The sequence below is a fragment of the Pagrus pagrus genome (assembly GCF_965226575.1).
Source record: "Pagrus pagrus genome assembly, chromosome: 5".
In the NCBI taxonomy this organism is placed as follows: Eukaryota; Metazoa; Chordata; class Actinopteri; order Spariformes; family Sparidae; genus Pagrus; species Pagrus pagrus.
Window position 1 is genome coordinate 29,553,809 of NC_140189.1, and position 14,858 is coordinate 29,568,666.

A 14,858-nucleotide genomic window follows, 5' to 3' on the forward strand; every position below is an offset into this window, starting at 1 on the left:
GTAAAAGTCGATCTGTTAACCTCAAATGAACTGAACGCAATCATTACCCAGCACGCATTTTACACATTTTAAAAGAGAAGGATACATATTTAACTCCAAGTGTGCCACAGTGTTTTGTGTAATTGGTATTGTTTTCTTTTTTTTTTTTCCTCTCCGTGACATCCAAAGAAGAAAACGTGGCTTATTGCGTATTGATTTCGCCTCATGGCAAGATTTTCCTCTTTAAACTGTAATGTTAGTCCATCGTTGTAAATTCCTCCTGCACAAGAGAGAGAGAGAGAGAGAGAGCCACGTTGGGGTAAAATGATGTAACAAAATGCGCACGGTTGCAAAAGCCAATATAGATCACCGGCTGTGGCTACAATGTGTGGCGAGAATGCGCTTTTACGCGTTGGCACACAGGTGGTAGCCCAAACTTTCACACGAGTCACAGAGGATCGATTCTGATCCACAGATAAACTCCAGGAGTTGAAGTATGACTTGTGGACTCGGCGACTCCTGCAGCAACAAGGACAAATCAGAGAAAAGTTATCCATAGCATCTCCCCTCACACCCCCCCTCCTCCTTTAGCACCCACAAACCCCCTCTCAAAGACCCCCACAGGCCCCCTGCTTTTTTTTTTTTGTTTTATCCCACCGCCTCTAACGATCATCTAATACACAGCCTCGTGTCTCAACTTGTACGCTGTAATTGCCCGTTGAGTCGTCCATCTGCAGGAGAACAGGTAGTTGGCCGTGTTTCATTGCTGTACTTTGCCCCACCCACCAGCAGCTCCCAGCCCTCCCGTGTAACCCCTGATTGGCTGAGGGGATTGCGGGTCCTGAGACTGAGCGCTCGGCTCGGAGCTGCGCGTCCGCCAGTGTGCACCAGTGAAGCGAGAGGAGCGCTCGTTGGAGTCAACTAGACAGCCTACTGGCAACGAGTGGTGATTTTTTTCCCCCTCTTCTCTCTTTCTCTTCTCTCCCTGCCTCAGCCGGGCTGGATACAGGCGCCTGTGCTGCTACTTCTCTGCTGCAGCCTCAACATGAGATGCGTTTTGTACATACAGTAGGCTCCTGCATCGTTTTGCTCCTCACCGGCTACATTTTCATCGGATTTTTGTGAGCGTTGCATGGACTAATTATCGGGATATGTGCAGCCCACCTTTTCTTTCTTTTTTCTCTCTCTCTCCGGAAGGAAATTAATTAGTAAGTAAAAAAAGCTTGAAGACTTGCGGAGGGGACGAGAGACTCAATCTGCTGGAAATAAAAGAAAAAGGTAATCGGGACTTCAGTGATGTGATGAGACATTCCTGCAACTGCACCCTTGTTTCTTTACGCAAAGATATCCGGACTTGAAGCTGTTGAATTATTTTGTCACTGCAGAGCCTTTCTGTGTGCGTGTGTGTGCAGTTTGAAAGCCCATAAGCTGCCGACCGAAGAGGACATTTCACCACTGCTTGTAACAAATCACACTGATGAAGATGTTTATCCAGAATGCGTCTTGAATATCTGCTGGCACCGAGGCGGAGAATTTAACGCAGGACTTCTCGTCACTTCATCTGCACGGAAGATTGTGTTAAATTTTTTTCTGGACTTCATTATTCTTTTTTGCGTGTGTGTGTGTGTGTGTGGCTCACTGGAATTCTCTTTACGCAGTCCGAGCCTCCCTCCACATTGACTTGAAGAAAAAAAATGGACAGTTCATCGTGAGTCATGTGTAAGAGCAGTTTGCCGCTTGATGAGAGCTGCACGGATTTACACGGCTAAATCAGTGTTGTGAGAAGGTTCAGCATGTTTTCACATCTCTGTCGTCCCCAACGTTTCGCCCGCTGCAGTAGACCGGAGGAAGTGCTCTGCCTGAGAAGAGTAAAATAGGCTAAGGCACTTGTTACAAATTACAGCTCTCACACCATGATATAATTTACGCACACTCACACACGAGCTATTCGTCGCCCCATACACTTCTTTTTCCGGACACTTTAATGAGATGATTCATTTGGAGCCGTGTTCCTGTTTTCTCTGACGCGCAATCTTTGTGCGTAAAAATCGAGGTCTTTATTAGGCAGAGGAAAAAAACTCAACAGGTACAATGCAAACCAAGGAGATGGAATTAATACAACTAATCGCTGTGTTCCTCCTTTTTTGGGTCGGGGCTGAGGCTGTTATCAACCTGAAGTATGGAATAAACGAGGAGATGAAGCCCGGCTCAGTGATTGGAAATGTGACAAAGGACGCGCTAAAGCAAGGATTTCAGATTGCACCGCAGCCCCCGTACTTGAGGGTTATTTCCAATTCAGAGCCACGATGGGTGGAACTCAGTCCAGCCGGAATCCTTACAACCCAAATGAAAATAGATCGGGATGTAGTTTGTCGACAGAACCCAAAGTGCATTATTTCCCTAGAAGTGATGTCAAACTCTATGGAGATCTGTGTCATCAAAGTTGAAATTGAGGATTTGAACGATAACGCACCCAGATTCCCAACGAGCCACATTGACATTGAGATTTCTGAGAATGCCTCCCCTGGTACCAGGTTTCCCCTAGAGGGGGCAAGCGATCCGGACTCGGGGATCTTTGGAGTGCAGTCATATTCCATCACCCCGAATGAGCTTTTCGGACTAGAAATCAAGACCAGAGGGGACGGGTCCAAAATTGCTGAGCTCGTCGTGCAGAAATCGTTAGACAGGGAGACCCAGTCCCACTATACGTATGAAATCAGCGCAGAAGATGGAGGAGACCCTCCTAAGATAGGCGCGGTCCAGTTAAACATCAAGGTAATTGATTCTAATGACAACAACCCTGTTTTTGACGAGACGGTGTACACAGTGAATGTGATGGAGAATTCCCCCATCAATACATTAGTCATAGACCTGAATGCAACGGATCCTGACGAGGGCACTAACGGAGAGGTTGTGTACTCGTTTCACAGTTACGTCACCGAGAAAACGAGGGACGCGTTTAAAATTGACCCCAGAACCGGGATCATCACCGTCAGCGGTGTTTTGGATTATGAAACGGCGCAAATATACGAGATCGACGTGCAGGCCAAAGATTTAGGTCCCAACTCTATCCCAGCTCACTGCAAAGTCACAGTGAACGTGATGGACACGAACGATAACCCACCTGTCATCAGTTTACTCTCACTGAACACAGAGATGGTGGAAGTTAGCGAGAACGCGCAGCGCGGGTATGTCATCGCGCTGGTGAGGGTGTCAGATAAGGATTCTGGGGCAAACGGCAAAGTGCAATGCAGGCTACAGGGCAACGTTCCCTTCAGACTGCAAGAATACGAGAGCTTCTCCACTATACTCGTTGATGGCAGGCTGGACAGAGAGCAGAAGGACACATACAACCTGACCATCCAGGCGGAGGACAGTGGCATCCCGCCTTTACGCGCCACCAAATCCCTGGTAGTCAAAGTCACAGATGAGAACGACAACCCTCCCCACTTCCTCAAACCACACTATCAAGAGATGGTGATGGAAAACAACCTCCCGGGTTCGTGTCTGCTCGCAGTGTCAGCAGAAGACCCGGACCTGGGGATGAATGGCACAGTTTCCTACTCCATAGTCCCCGGTGAGATTAAGCACATGGATGTAAACACATACGTCAGCATAAACCCATCAGGCCGCATTTACTCCATGAGATCATTCGACCATGAGTACACCAGGACTTTTGATTTCAAAGTTTTGGCCAGAGACAATGGCAACCCGTCTCTGTCGAGCAACGCCACGGTGCGTATTGTTGTCCTGGACGTGAACGACAACACACCCGTCATGACGAACCCCCCGCTGGTGAATGGCACAGCGGAGGTCTCCATCCCGAGAAACGCTCTGGTGGGCTACATGGTGACCCAGGTGAAAGCGGACGACTACGACGAGGGGGAGAACGGCCGGCTGACCTACACCATCTCGGAGGGGGACAGGGCCTTCTTTGAAATCGACCAGGTGAACGGAGAGGTGCGCTCCACCCGGATGTTCGGCGAAAACGCCAAGTCCACCTACGAGATCACGGTGGTGGCGAGGGACCACGGCAAACCCTCCCTGTCCGCCTCGGCCTACATCGTGGTCTACCTCTCCCCAGACCTGAACGCGCAGGAGCCTATCGGACCTGTCAACCTGTCCCTCATCTTCATCATCGCTCTGGGCTCTATCGCCGCCATCCTGTTCGTCACCATGATTTTTGTGGCGGTCAAGTGCAAGAGGGATAACAAGGAGATCCGGACGTACAACTGCAGGTACTGACGACTATCTCGTGTGTGTGTATGTGTATGTGTGTGTGTGTGTGTTTGTGTGTGAGAAAGAGCGTGCGCAGCGTGTGTCCGCGGTCGTGCATTGCTTTTGTCATGCAGCATGTAGAGGCCCAGGACTGTGAGGACTGCAGATTTCTTTTCTCCACACTTGAAAGTGAGGCAGCTCTGATTCAGACACATTGTGCCGAGGCCCCGCTGCTTCTCTGTTCAGGAAACGTGATTGATTGATTTAATCCGTCCATTGTAACCAATTGACTCATAAATATGACGGTTCAACTGTCATGTTCAATTTGCGGGTGTGTTGCCGGACAATTAACGTCCCACTGGCTCAATAGCAGTCCCAGACATTTATTATTTAACGTCCACCATGGCTGATTGGCTGTTACCAGCTTTAATCTAGTGTGATTATGGACAGTCCTCCAGGATCAGTCAGATTTCTTCTTCTGAGGACATTCAGAGCAGCAAGAATACAAAAAAGAAAAAGAAATGAAGACGTAGTTTAGATTATAGATTTAAATCACATCTCAGTCATTAGCTGTTTACCTCGTTTCCTGTGAAGGAAGGAGCAGATTATTATTTTCCAGCCTTTGCATCTCGAGCATTCTGTTTTTCTTCATCAATCTGATCATCAGCTCTGGCTTTGATTTCCCTGTGCCACATTACCACCGTCAATTTACATATAGATTGGATTTGAGAATATAACCTGAAGCTATCATCATATTTTGCTCCAAACATAATTCTGTTAATTTCAAGTTAACTCGGGCTATTTTCAAGCGTGCAGCCGAGAAAAAATATTCCCAAGAAGAAAAAAAAACTCGACTCACCAACATTGCTCTGATTGTTTCCTTAAATGCATCAGGAGTTATGCGTTTTTCTTTTCAACTTATTTGTAAAAATGAAATAAAATAAAAGTAAACTCAGTTATACTGGTGACCTTTAGATTGTTAACAGGAACGCTGCTCACATTGTGTTTTGCTCAGCCCTCACAGTGTGTTGACATCTTGATCACAACAGGTACCTCCTGCAGCATCGTATCTGAGAGTTACACATATCCGTCACAGAGCAAACAGTGATCGACAACAACGAATCCCAAATTCAGGACTGCTCTCAGCACTTTAGTCTCTTCGTGCGAGCCACTCTCCCTGCTGGGAGCTTTAATCAGCACTGATGTGCTCTGCTTCTCAGTCGCCACCTCGAATATGAGGAGCAGTTATCTCCAATTTATTGCTTGTCCTCTGCCAGCCTGCCTAACTCTGAAGATTTCCCCTCCCCAGATTTCGGTTTCGGGGCCCAGAGCAGACAGACGACGTGAAAAACGATAAATGAAAAAGAGATGGAGTATTTTCTACTCTTTGCAGCCGCCCATTTTCTTTTCCTCTGAATCGAGGGGGGAGCGGGACGGGGGTGAGGGAGCTGTTTTCAAGATGCAATCGAAAAGAAAAATGAAAAAGACAAACTACAGCGCTGCTTCTAAACCAGTGTGATTTTAGAAGCGACAGAGGATTAGGGCTGCATTTTAGTGAGGAACAAAGGCCAGTGGGGGCTAGCAGAGCAGAGACATGCAGGAACAGACGAGACACATTCCAGATATTGCAGTTTCATTTTCTGAGCTTTAACGGAAAATAAACCGCATGTTCCCAGCTGTAAAGGTAAAAAAAAACGGCCTCTTCCAGGGTTTGAAGTAATGCAGATGGTAAAAAAACATCACACATTAAATGGACTATGCCTAGTGAAGTTTTTAGTCATCACTATAGAGTACATAGCATCTGCTCTCCTGTGGAAAAACTGCAAAGCTGTAGAAGAATGGATATTTTCCCCAGTCTGAGGATCCTTTGATAAAACATGGCTGTGTTGCTCATTTGCTCTTATTAAAGTCAAAATACTCAGTTCAAGTTTGCAGCAGCCGCTGAGAGCAGCTAAATGAATTTGAATCTGCAGTTCTCCTGCACTCCGTGTTGCTAGTGGGCTCGCTTGATAATGAAAGAAAAAATGGAATTAGTGTGGGCTGTGTGCTTTGAATATGATTGCATATACCGGTAGTGCTGCTCAGTACCAGTGTGTTCTCTTTGCTTTGCTTCTGTGGTTTTGGCATGTTTGCATATCGTCTGCCTGTTTGTGACATGTCGATTGTGGAGCATGCAAATGCAAACAAACAAGGGATGACAGCTCCATTGCAAGCCGGGAGTGGGGAGTCACTTAAGTGTGCTGTTCCACCCCTGGACACGGGCAATGAGCCTTTGTCTGGCACCCATGGTCGAACAGTGCCCTAGCTGGCATGGCGGGCGGGCTGTTTGACCGTGTGGACAGGGGAGGGGAAGGCAGAACACTGCTTTATTGAGTCTGTTCAGTTTCTTCTACTTGCGCAGGGTGGCGGAGTACTCATATGGCAACCAGAAGAAGTCCAGCAAGAAGAAGAAGCTGAGCAAGAACGACATCCGCCTGGTGCCACGTGACGTCGAGGAGACGGACAAGATGAATGTGGTGAGTTGCTCATCTCTCACCTCCTCGCTCAACTACTTCGACTACCACCAGCAGAGCCTGCCGCTGGGCTGCAGGCGCTCCGAGAGCACCTTCCTCAACGTGGAGAACCAGAACTCGCGCAATGCGGCTCCCAACCATGGTTATCAGCACCCGTTCACTGGGCAGGGCCACCAGCAGCCAGACCTCATCATCAACGGCATGCCACTGCCAGAGGTGAGATACAATTCGATGTGCTCTCTCCTAAATCCTTGGCTGGTTCTTAGAAGAAAAGGGGAGGCTTGGTTTTTAAAAAAAATGATTCAAATCACTCACAAAACTACAGTCAGCCTTGTCAGACTTCTTTTCCATTAATTGTTATCAATAGGCCTCCTTGATCGAGCTGAGATGTAGACATTTAATGCACTACCCTTCAACACATCTCAAGGTCTAGCGATATTTAGCATTCTATCTCAGCACAGACTGTAGTGTCGGTGAAATGTCTGTCTGTTTATTGATGGAAAGCTGAGCTATTTGAAATGGCATGTGTGACGTTATGTCAGTCGATCTGAGTGGAATCCTTCAAGGCATTTCAAAGGGCCGAGACACTGAGCCTGACCTGTGACTGAGAGCGCTTTGCCAAGCAGAATTTGGAGGCCTGACAAAGTGGATTATTTGGCCTCTCTTGCACCACTTGTTTTCTTTTCTCTTTTCTATTTGTGTGTGCTGAGCTACTGCAAAAAGCAAAAAAAAAAACCCAAAAAAAACAGAGCATGAGTTTGAGCACCTGCCAGATGTATTGACCCGGCTAATCAGCCCCGCTACACGTCATTTCAGGTGCTAGCAGAAAGAATAATCATTGCTTAAACGCTTTATCCGCGTGTTGACCATTTGGCTGCAGTGTTACCCGCATGGCCGCTCCGCACAGCCAGCCACTGAATTACCCTGACATACCATGCATGGCTCTAGCAGAGCAGTGAAGGTCTGACTTGAAAGACTATCGAGGCTGACAGAGTGTACGCCGACCAGCTGATCTTTAGTTTATAGATTTTTGGTATGTATGAACTGGTCTATTGGATTCTTTGGGCAGCCTCTCTCTTTCTCCTCATGACCCACTTCTCCTTGATCCCACGGGAGAAAAGGGGCATTTATGTTTGTGTGTGCTTGACAGAGAAAACGTGCATCTGTGTCTGTGTTTGTGTGTGTTTGTACAGGAATGTGTATCCTGCTCACTCCTATAGACAGCAGCAAATAAGCTCCACACACACACACACACACACACACACATACGCACACACACTTGTAATTGATGACTCCAATCTCCGCTTGACATTCAGTGAGAAGGAGGTGGAGTGCGGGGTTGGGAGCGGGGGTCTTAAAACAAGAAACACAAGATGGATATTGATGTATTGACTGGATGATCCAGAGAGATCCAGGCACCGATGGATCCTGAGGGGTCAATGAGACCTACTTACAGGCATGCTGATTTACTGGGCCTGTCTGAGCTGGTTCTGACCGAGTGTGTGTGTGAATAACACAGGTGGAAAGAATGTTGTAGGGGGTTGTCCTGTGGTGTTATCTGGTCAGCGGAGGCAGAGGTGGGGGATTCAGCAGGCACACGCAGTGATCCGTATGCTGTGATTGTATTTGCTGGTAGGTAGTGCAATGCAGGTCAACACCCCCCTTTTCTTAGCCAAAAGAAAAAAGAAAAAAAAAAAAGATGTGTGCCTGGCTACACAAAGAAATCGACCAATGTTGTAAAAAGGGTCCAGCAGCATCCTGTCTCTGCGGCTTTACCGTCCAATAAAAGCACATTTGCCGCAGGATTAGTAGAGCCTTTATTTGTTTCTCCTCGTGACGAAGTGGAGAGGGAGAGACAAATAGGGTTGGAGATTGATTTTGATGAGTCCATATGCAAAGGAGGGCAGATAGAGATGTAAGGACGGGGTGGGGGGAGAAGTGGACGAGGCTGAAAGACTCTGAGTGCCAGGTGTCCGAGCCCACGACCACGTTTTCTCATTTTCTTAGAGGCAGTTGATCGGCTTGACAGAGGCTGGGCCTGTTTAGCATGCAGCTTCCATTGCCGTCCGCCTTGCACATGATGTCGACAAACATCTCTTTGACCCGGTCTTTGCATATTTCCCCTGGACTGAGAAGAGAGAACGTGTGTCTGTGCGTGTGACTGAGAACTTAACGGCAGCGAGAGCTCGCCTCAACCCTCCGACAGCCAGCGCCACGACAGTTGTCATTGTTTTCCTTCCTCCCCATTGTGACATTTGCAAGAGACAGAAGCTCTACAGTATGCACAAATGTTGCTCTTAAATAAAAAATGTTTTCGGTATAATTACGACGCTCACTTATAGCAAAAACAAACAGCGGTGAAATGACTGATAATTGCTTCGTTACAATGAGCAGGCTTGGGCTTGAAACCACTTGACTCTACAAGTCCTCAACCCATATCCCATTGACTGGCTAGGACACACGAGTGGCTGCACTGTTGTGATTACTCAGCCTGCTTTGTCCCCAAAAAATTGTTTTCATCCTGAGGGCAACCTCATAATTATCCATGATTCATTTATCCTCAGCGGAAGAGCTTTTTTGTTTTTACACCAGGGCGCAATGATGTCCCTGTGTTTGTTTATTCTCCGAACGTGCAGATTAGAACGACCACTGGCATCAGTGCGTGGATGCGAGGTCAGATTAGGCTCGCCAGCGGCCGCAAAGAGGATGTGAGCCTGTTTGTAAATTCTGTTTCTTGATCGATGCAAAGTTCTACTCCATTGTTAGTTTATGTGGGGCAGCGCACATCCTGCCTGCATCAGAGCAGCTGGAGTCGAGCTCTTCCTGCATCAGACAAAGCACGCTGGCACACACACATACACACACACACACACACACACACACACACGGAGCAGCCTTGGCCAAGATAACAGTGACAGGTCTCCCCAAAGGCCTCATACCTGCAATTGCATTGTGTATATTGTATTCTCCCCTGTGAGAACGTGTACCGGTATATACCTCCCTGAACATGGCTGTCCATTGTTTTGAAAAGCATCAGCTGTGAGATGTTTGTTAGACCTGCCGGTGGTAGCACTAATATGAACGCTCACAGGAGAATAGAGCTGTCTTCCATGGCTTAATTATAGTGAATCACTTGGTGGGGGAGACAATTATACAGTAAAGGAATGGCCTTTGGCTAGAATGTGTTTTTGAATTTGTAATGTGCACGAAAGGCTTCGCACACCTGTGATTCCAGATAATGAGCATAGCGGGAAAATAAGTTATCTTACTCTATTGATTAGCCCTATTCGGGTAAGGGATTGCAGATTTTTCTTTTGCACTGATGATAAATGAATCAGAAAAAAGGTGATAAATGAATTAGAAGAAGAAAAAACGTGGGTCGGACTACACGGTGTAAATTGTCCAGCGTTGGTGGAGACTGCGCTTCACAAGTTAAGTTAATTGGTAATCGATGCAATCATCCTCCAGATGGCCCCTGCGCCGTTTCCTTAAAGGTGCTGTAGTGAAATCGTATCGAGCGCCACAGTGTCAGGTTCACGTGCTGAGAGAAAAGAGACGTGGATGGTCTTTTGTTTGTCACTCAAAGGAACCTAAATGAGAAAAATATAAATGGAAAACAAAACAACTGACAAAGGTGCCTCAGCGCGCCAGCCGCTGCTCGTTTCTCCCTTAGTTAGTAAGGAAGACGTTTGGATGTCGATGCAGCGGAGACAACAGGGGAGTGGTTCCAGGGAGGCTGAGCATCCCTCGCTATCGCTTCACATCGGGACAGTATGCACGGGAGCATTCAAACGTGTCATATTGAGCATGCAAAGTAGACGTCATGCTGTCAGCGCATGCTACACATCTGTTGAAAACTGCCAATCTCCTCCCACACACATGCTGATGAACACACACGCACACACAGTATTTCTTTATGGAGTGACACATTTATTTGAAATATGGGCCGTGACATTATCATTTACAACATTATGACCGCCTCGGAGACGGAGAGATGAGAGGCATAATCCGGCATTTTTCGATAATCAAAACATTGTTGCGATTCTTTTTAATGTTGTTTGGATATTGTCATCAGTCCCTGGTGTTTAAGACACGCTCTGCTATAAATGTTGCTAATAAGATTTCCTTTATAGTTGTCGGTCTTTTAGCGTTAGTGTTTTCATTAGACGACTCAAGTGTTAATGAGAATGATGCACATGTACTGCAGCTCATAGCTGTGTTTCCTCAGCGTGGACAGTTTCACAGGTTGCTTTGTCTTAGCAGTCAAGAGGAAGGCGCAGGATTCAAGCTTCACTTTTACGTCACATTTACAGACTACATCAGGCAGAATTAGGTTTTTGTTTGTTGCCTCGAACACGCTTTTGATTGACAGAAAGTAGAGAACGTCAACTTACTGGCTGAAAGTGTAATTGGGAGTGGACAACATGGAGAGCAGAGAAGCAGAAAGTAGAAGTACGAGGGTGTCTCTCGTCTCGTCTCGGCTGTCACGATGTTGATGCCGGCTGGAACTTCTTTCAAAATCTAAAAGTTCAGTGCCTGATTTCATTTTTGTCTGACTGTCAGTTTTGTATTCAGACTTCAATGCCATCTCGGGAGTGAAAAGAAGTCGATCAGACTGGCATGTTCGGCATACTGGTTCCTCTAGACGCGGTCTAGACATTAAAGTGAACATCATGATAACATTTTAAACATACAAACCGATCCCGTCTTACTCCCAGGGAACGATGATTAATGATCTGATTGAAAATAAACTAAACACTTTCTTGTAAATTTAATGATTGAGTGATACTGAATTATTCTTAATTCATTATACAATGCAAGAAGCTAACGGGCATGGAGCCAATGTCTCGTCAAAGAGCTTTAGGAGAAAAAAAAGGATCAGCCAGATTCTCTGGTGATACAGAACATAGTCGACTCTGAACAGTTTGTCAATCACGGCGGAAACAACAACAGATATACAGATATTGTGCAATAAGGGAAGGGATACATAACTGCTTGATCTTAAAAGTCAGTGTTTTTTTGTAATTCATTTTTGATGTGTGGGAAGAGTGGGAGGTGTATGTTGCATTCTTTAAAGTCGTCTCCTTTGAAAGGATTCGAGAAAGGAAGCGTTTCATCTCTCAAAAGCTTCGGATGCACGCTGATTGAGTGGCAGATGAACCTGTTAATTATTTAGAGAGGTTATTTGTAAGGCAGAGACTTCAGAAACGCTCAGCTTTTCAAGTGTCACTGTTTATAAGGTGAAATGAAGTCTTGTCTGTCAGAAATGAATTAGCAGCGTGACATTGAAGCGCTCGGTGCCCGCCTCCGCTGGCTCCTCCCATCGTGTTTAACACGCGAAGCTGCCGAAGCTGGAGGGTGATTTTAGTGACATTACTCAACAAGATGGTTTTCACTTCGTGCACAACCAGCGCTAGATTTACACTTGGTTGGGTTTTTATAGCCTTGACCCCAACCCGCAACGCCCCATCACTGCATGTCACCATCGATAGTGCAGAGGTACGATTGAAATGACATAACAACCCCGGGCAGCCAGTCAGAAGCAGCCGGGCCCGCCGGGTTGCCACCCTCTCGTCGGGATCGGAGCATCCAGCCAAAGAGCTTAAGAGTCAAAACACGAGCGATTGCGTCTGATGTACACATTTCACTGTATGTGTCCTTAACCACATGTGACTGGCACACAGAGGGAGGAACGCTGTAGAGAAATGGCGAGGCCTAGAAAAACGAGGAGAGACAGAGAGGAGCAGGGAGGGGAGAGAGATCTATTTATAGAACGCCAATGATTGTACTCAACCTGTATTGCTTCTGCCTGAAACATGTTATTTCTCTCTGTAAAATGTGGTATCGGGATGAGGAGGACGTTTTATTGCACAAACCATTTCAGCCTCTACAGAATGCAATAATGTCAGGTTTCTATTGTTAGCACAAGACGCTGAAAACCCCCCAAAGATTATGCTTTTTTTAAAAAAAAAGTGGTATTGACAAACAATAGTGGATTCAGAATAACTTCAGAGTTTTGCACAAACTTTGTTTCCTTGAAATCTTGACAGACCAGATGAAAATCATCAAATGGTTTCGAACGTTTCATCTCGATAACATCAGCGGACTAAATATGCTGCGACAGACATTTTTTAAGCTGCTTTCTACATCAGTAGACACAAACAAGTGCACGGTGACATCAAAATAAAGAAGTAAGAACATATGGTGCTAATCAGCTTAATCAGTCATCAATCGTTTGAGATCATTTTGCCTGGTTTGAGACAACATCGCCGAAAAAGGAAAATATATTTTAATTTACTCTAAAAGCCCCATCATGTGGAAAGAATTAACTTTCTTGTAAACCTATTAAACATCAAAAGGAAGGCGCCAAAGATAGACACATAATGGCCTTAGTGGTCCAAGAATTTATGTTAAAAGATTTTTATTGGACACGTACCTAAATGCAAAAAGGGGTATAATGGCATCGGGCTCATAGGTTGATGGGTGCTCACGTAAATGAGAGACGGCTAAATGGAGTGAAGGAAATGGACATTGTGATGATGTTTATCGCCGGGGAAGGAGGACATCATTACGCACCTTGTTAAGCCCTGCAAGCAATGCTGCGTGCACGTAATTACCCATTTAAATGAGTTTCCTGCGGCGTTGTTTTTTTTTATTTTTTTCTTATTTGTCAAATTAAACTCTCTGACACAAATATGCCGCATTCGGTTCCCTTTCATGGAAATCCTCGGACTCTCCACTCTCTCCCGAACACAGAGGCAGTTAGCGTGTGGAAATCTACCATCGAGAGGACGGATTCATTCAGACGTTTCGCGGCAATCGTCGAGAGCCTTTTCACACGTTTCCTAGCAACGTTTTCGTGTTGCAGTTTTTTTTATTTTTTAACCAAAACTAAGTTGGGGTTTGAAGGGAAACTAATAACGTCTCAGGAAAAAACTTATGACAGTGGCTCCGGGATCTCTCATTAATGCTGATTTTGCTGGCTGTGTGCAAAACGCCTGTAGTTGCATTAATATATAGGATGGGAAAGGTCAGCTTATATATTTAAAAATGCAAACTCCGAAGGCTTTTTGTGGCCAAGAGTGAAATCTGTTTGCTGTGGAGGCTCACAATACTTTTTGCTCCGTCATTTCCAGTATATGTCAAGAGGAATGTGCCCATCTCCGTTCCTCTGGCGTAAGAATAATATTAAAACAGAAGCTTTTACACAGAAAGAAAAACATTGACGCTCTTTAATATTTGTGTCCCTCCTTGCAGATCAGAATAACAAGAGACTTGCAATCAGTCTTTAGGGAAATTATTCTTTTTTTCTTTTCCAGATCTGTTGTGCAACAACCCAACCAGAATGTTTTCCAGCACGTAAACAAAGTGAGAACAAATAATGACAATTCCCCAGTAATGACCGTCTTGATTTGAGCGCGCCAAAAGCTAATTTCATCCAAATGCGCAGAGAGAAAAAGGCATTCATTAAAATTCATGGATATCAGTAATTTTCGGGTCACTGTCCTGTCTTAGTTGAACTGCAGGTTACCAGACTTGTTGCCACATCGTTAGGTTTCCCAGGGCTTTCTCCTCAGTGCTGATGCTGTGCTTTTTTGAACGACAGGGGAATGGGGGAAGGGCGCCTGTGAAACGTAATAACAATACTCACTGTGAACGGAAACTTTTCCAGCTCTGACACCAGGGAAGAATGACCTTTCCAAGTGTCCTGTTTTTTGCCTAAAACAAAGAGGGAGCAGGAGGATGTTAGTTAGCATTTCCCCCCCATCAGATTAAATGTCAGCTACTGCATGCATAATTGCATAAAAAAAAAAAAAAAAAAGGGAGGAAGACTTGAAGTGAACCAATTTGCTGGTGGATAGATGAATCCTGAGTTTAGTTATTCGCTGCATTGCAGATATTGTCACGGCGCCTTCGAGGTAGTCTGCTCGCACTTCACGCTCTTTCTTTTTGTGAGATGTTGGCGTAATCGTAACATTGATAAACTTAATTCAGCTGTAAACAAAAGTATTATCCCTTTGTCACATGTCTACCTTTTTATAGAACTTAAAGGAGGCAGGAGCAGACAAAAGGGAGCGATCGTCATTGTATTGCACACACAAACGCTGCATTATACCTTTGTTTTGTTTGCTCCGGTGGCGGAGCAGC

At 45.7% G+C, this 14,858-nt stretch overlaps 1 protein-coding gene across 6 annotated transcripts in view; it reads left to right on the plus strand.

Annotated features, from left to right (window-relative positions):
- The first annotated feature begins 843 nt into the window (after positions 1–843).
- The window catches only part of pcdh19 (protocadherin 19), a 56,142-nt gene continuing 42,127 nt past the window's right edge, over positions 844–14,858 (plus strand). For 2 of the 6 annotated variants that reach the window (XM_084352899.1, XM_084352898.1), the window contains exons 1-2: positions 844–4,217; positions 6,581–6,926. In XM_084352899.1, the coding sequence (XP_084209025.1) occupies positions 2,071–4,217; positions 6,581–6,926 (2,493 nt within the window). In that variant the 5' untranslated portion in view covers positions 844–2,070. The remainder of the gene's footprint in view (positions 4,218–6,580; positions 6,927–14,858) is intronic. The other 4 variants (XM_084352903.1, XM_084352902.1, XM_084352901.1 and 1 more) reach the window with 2 other exon arrangements.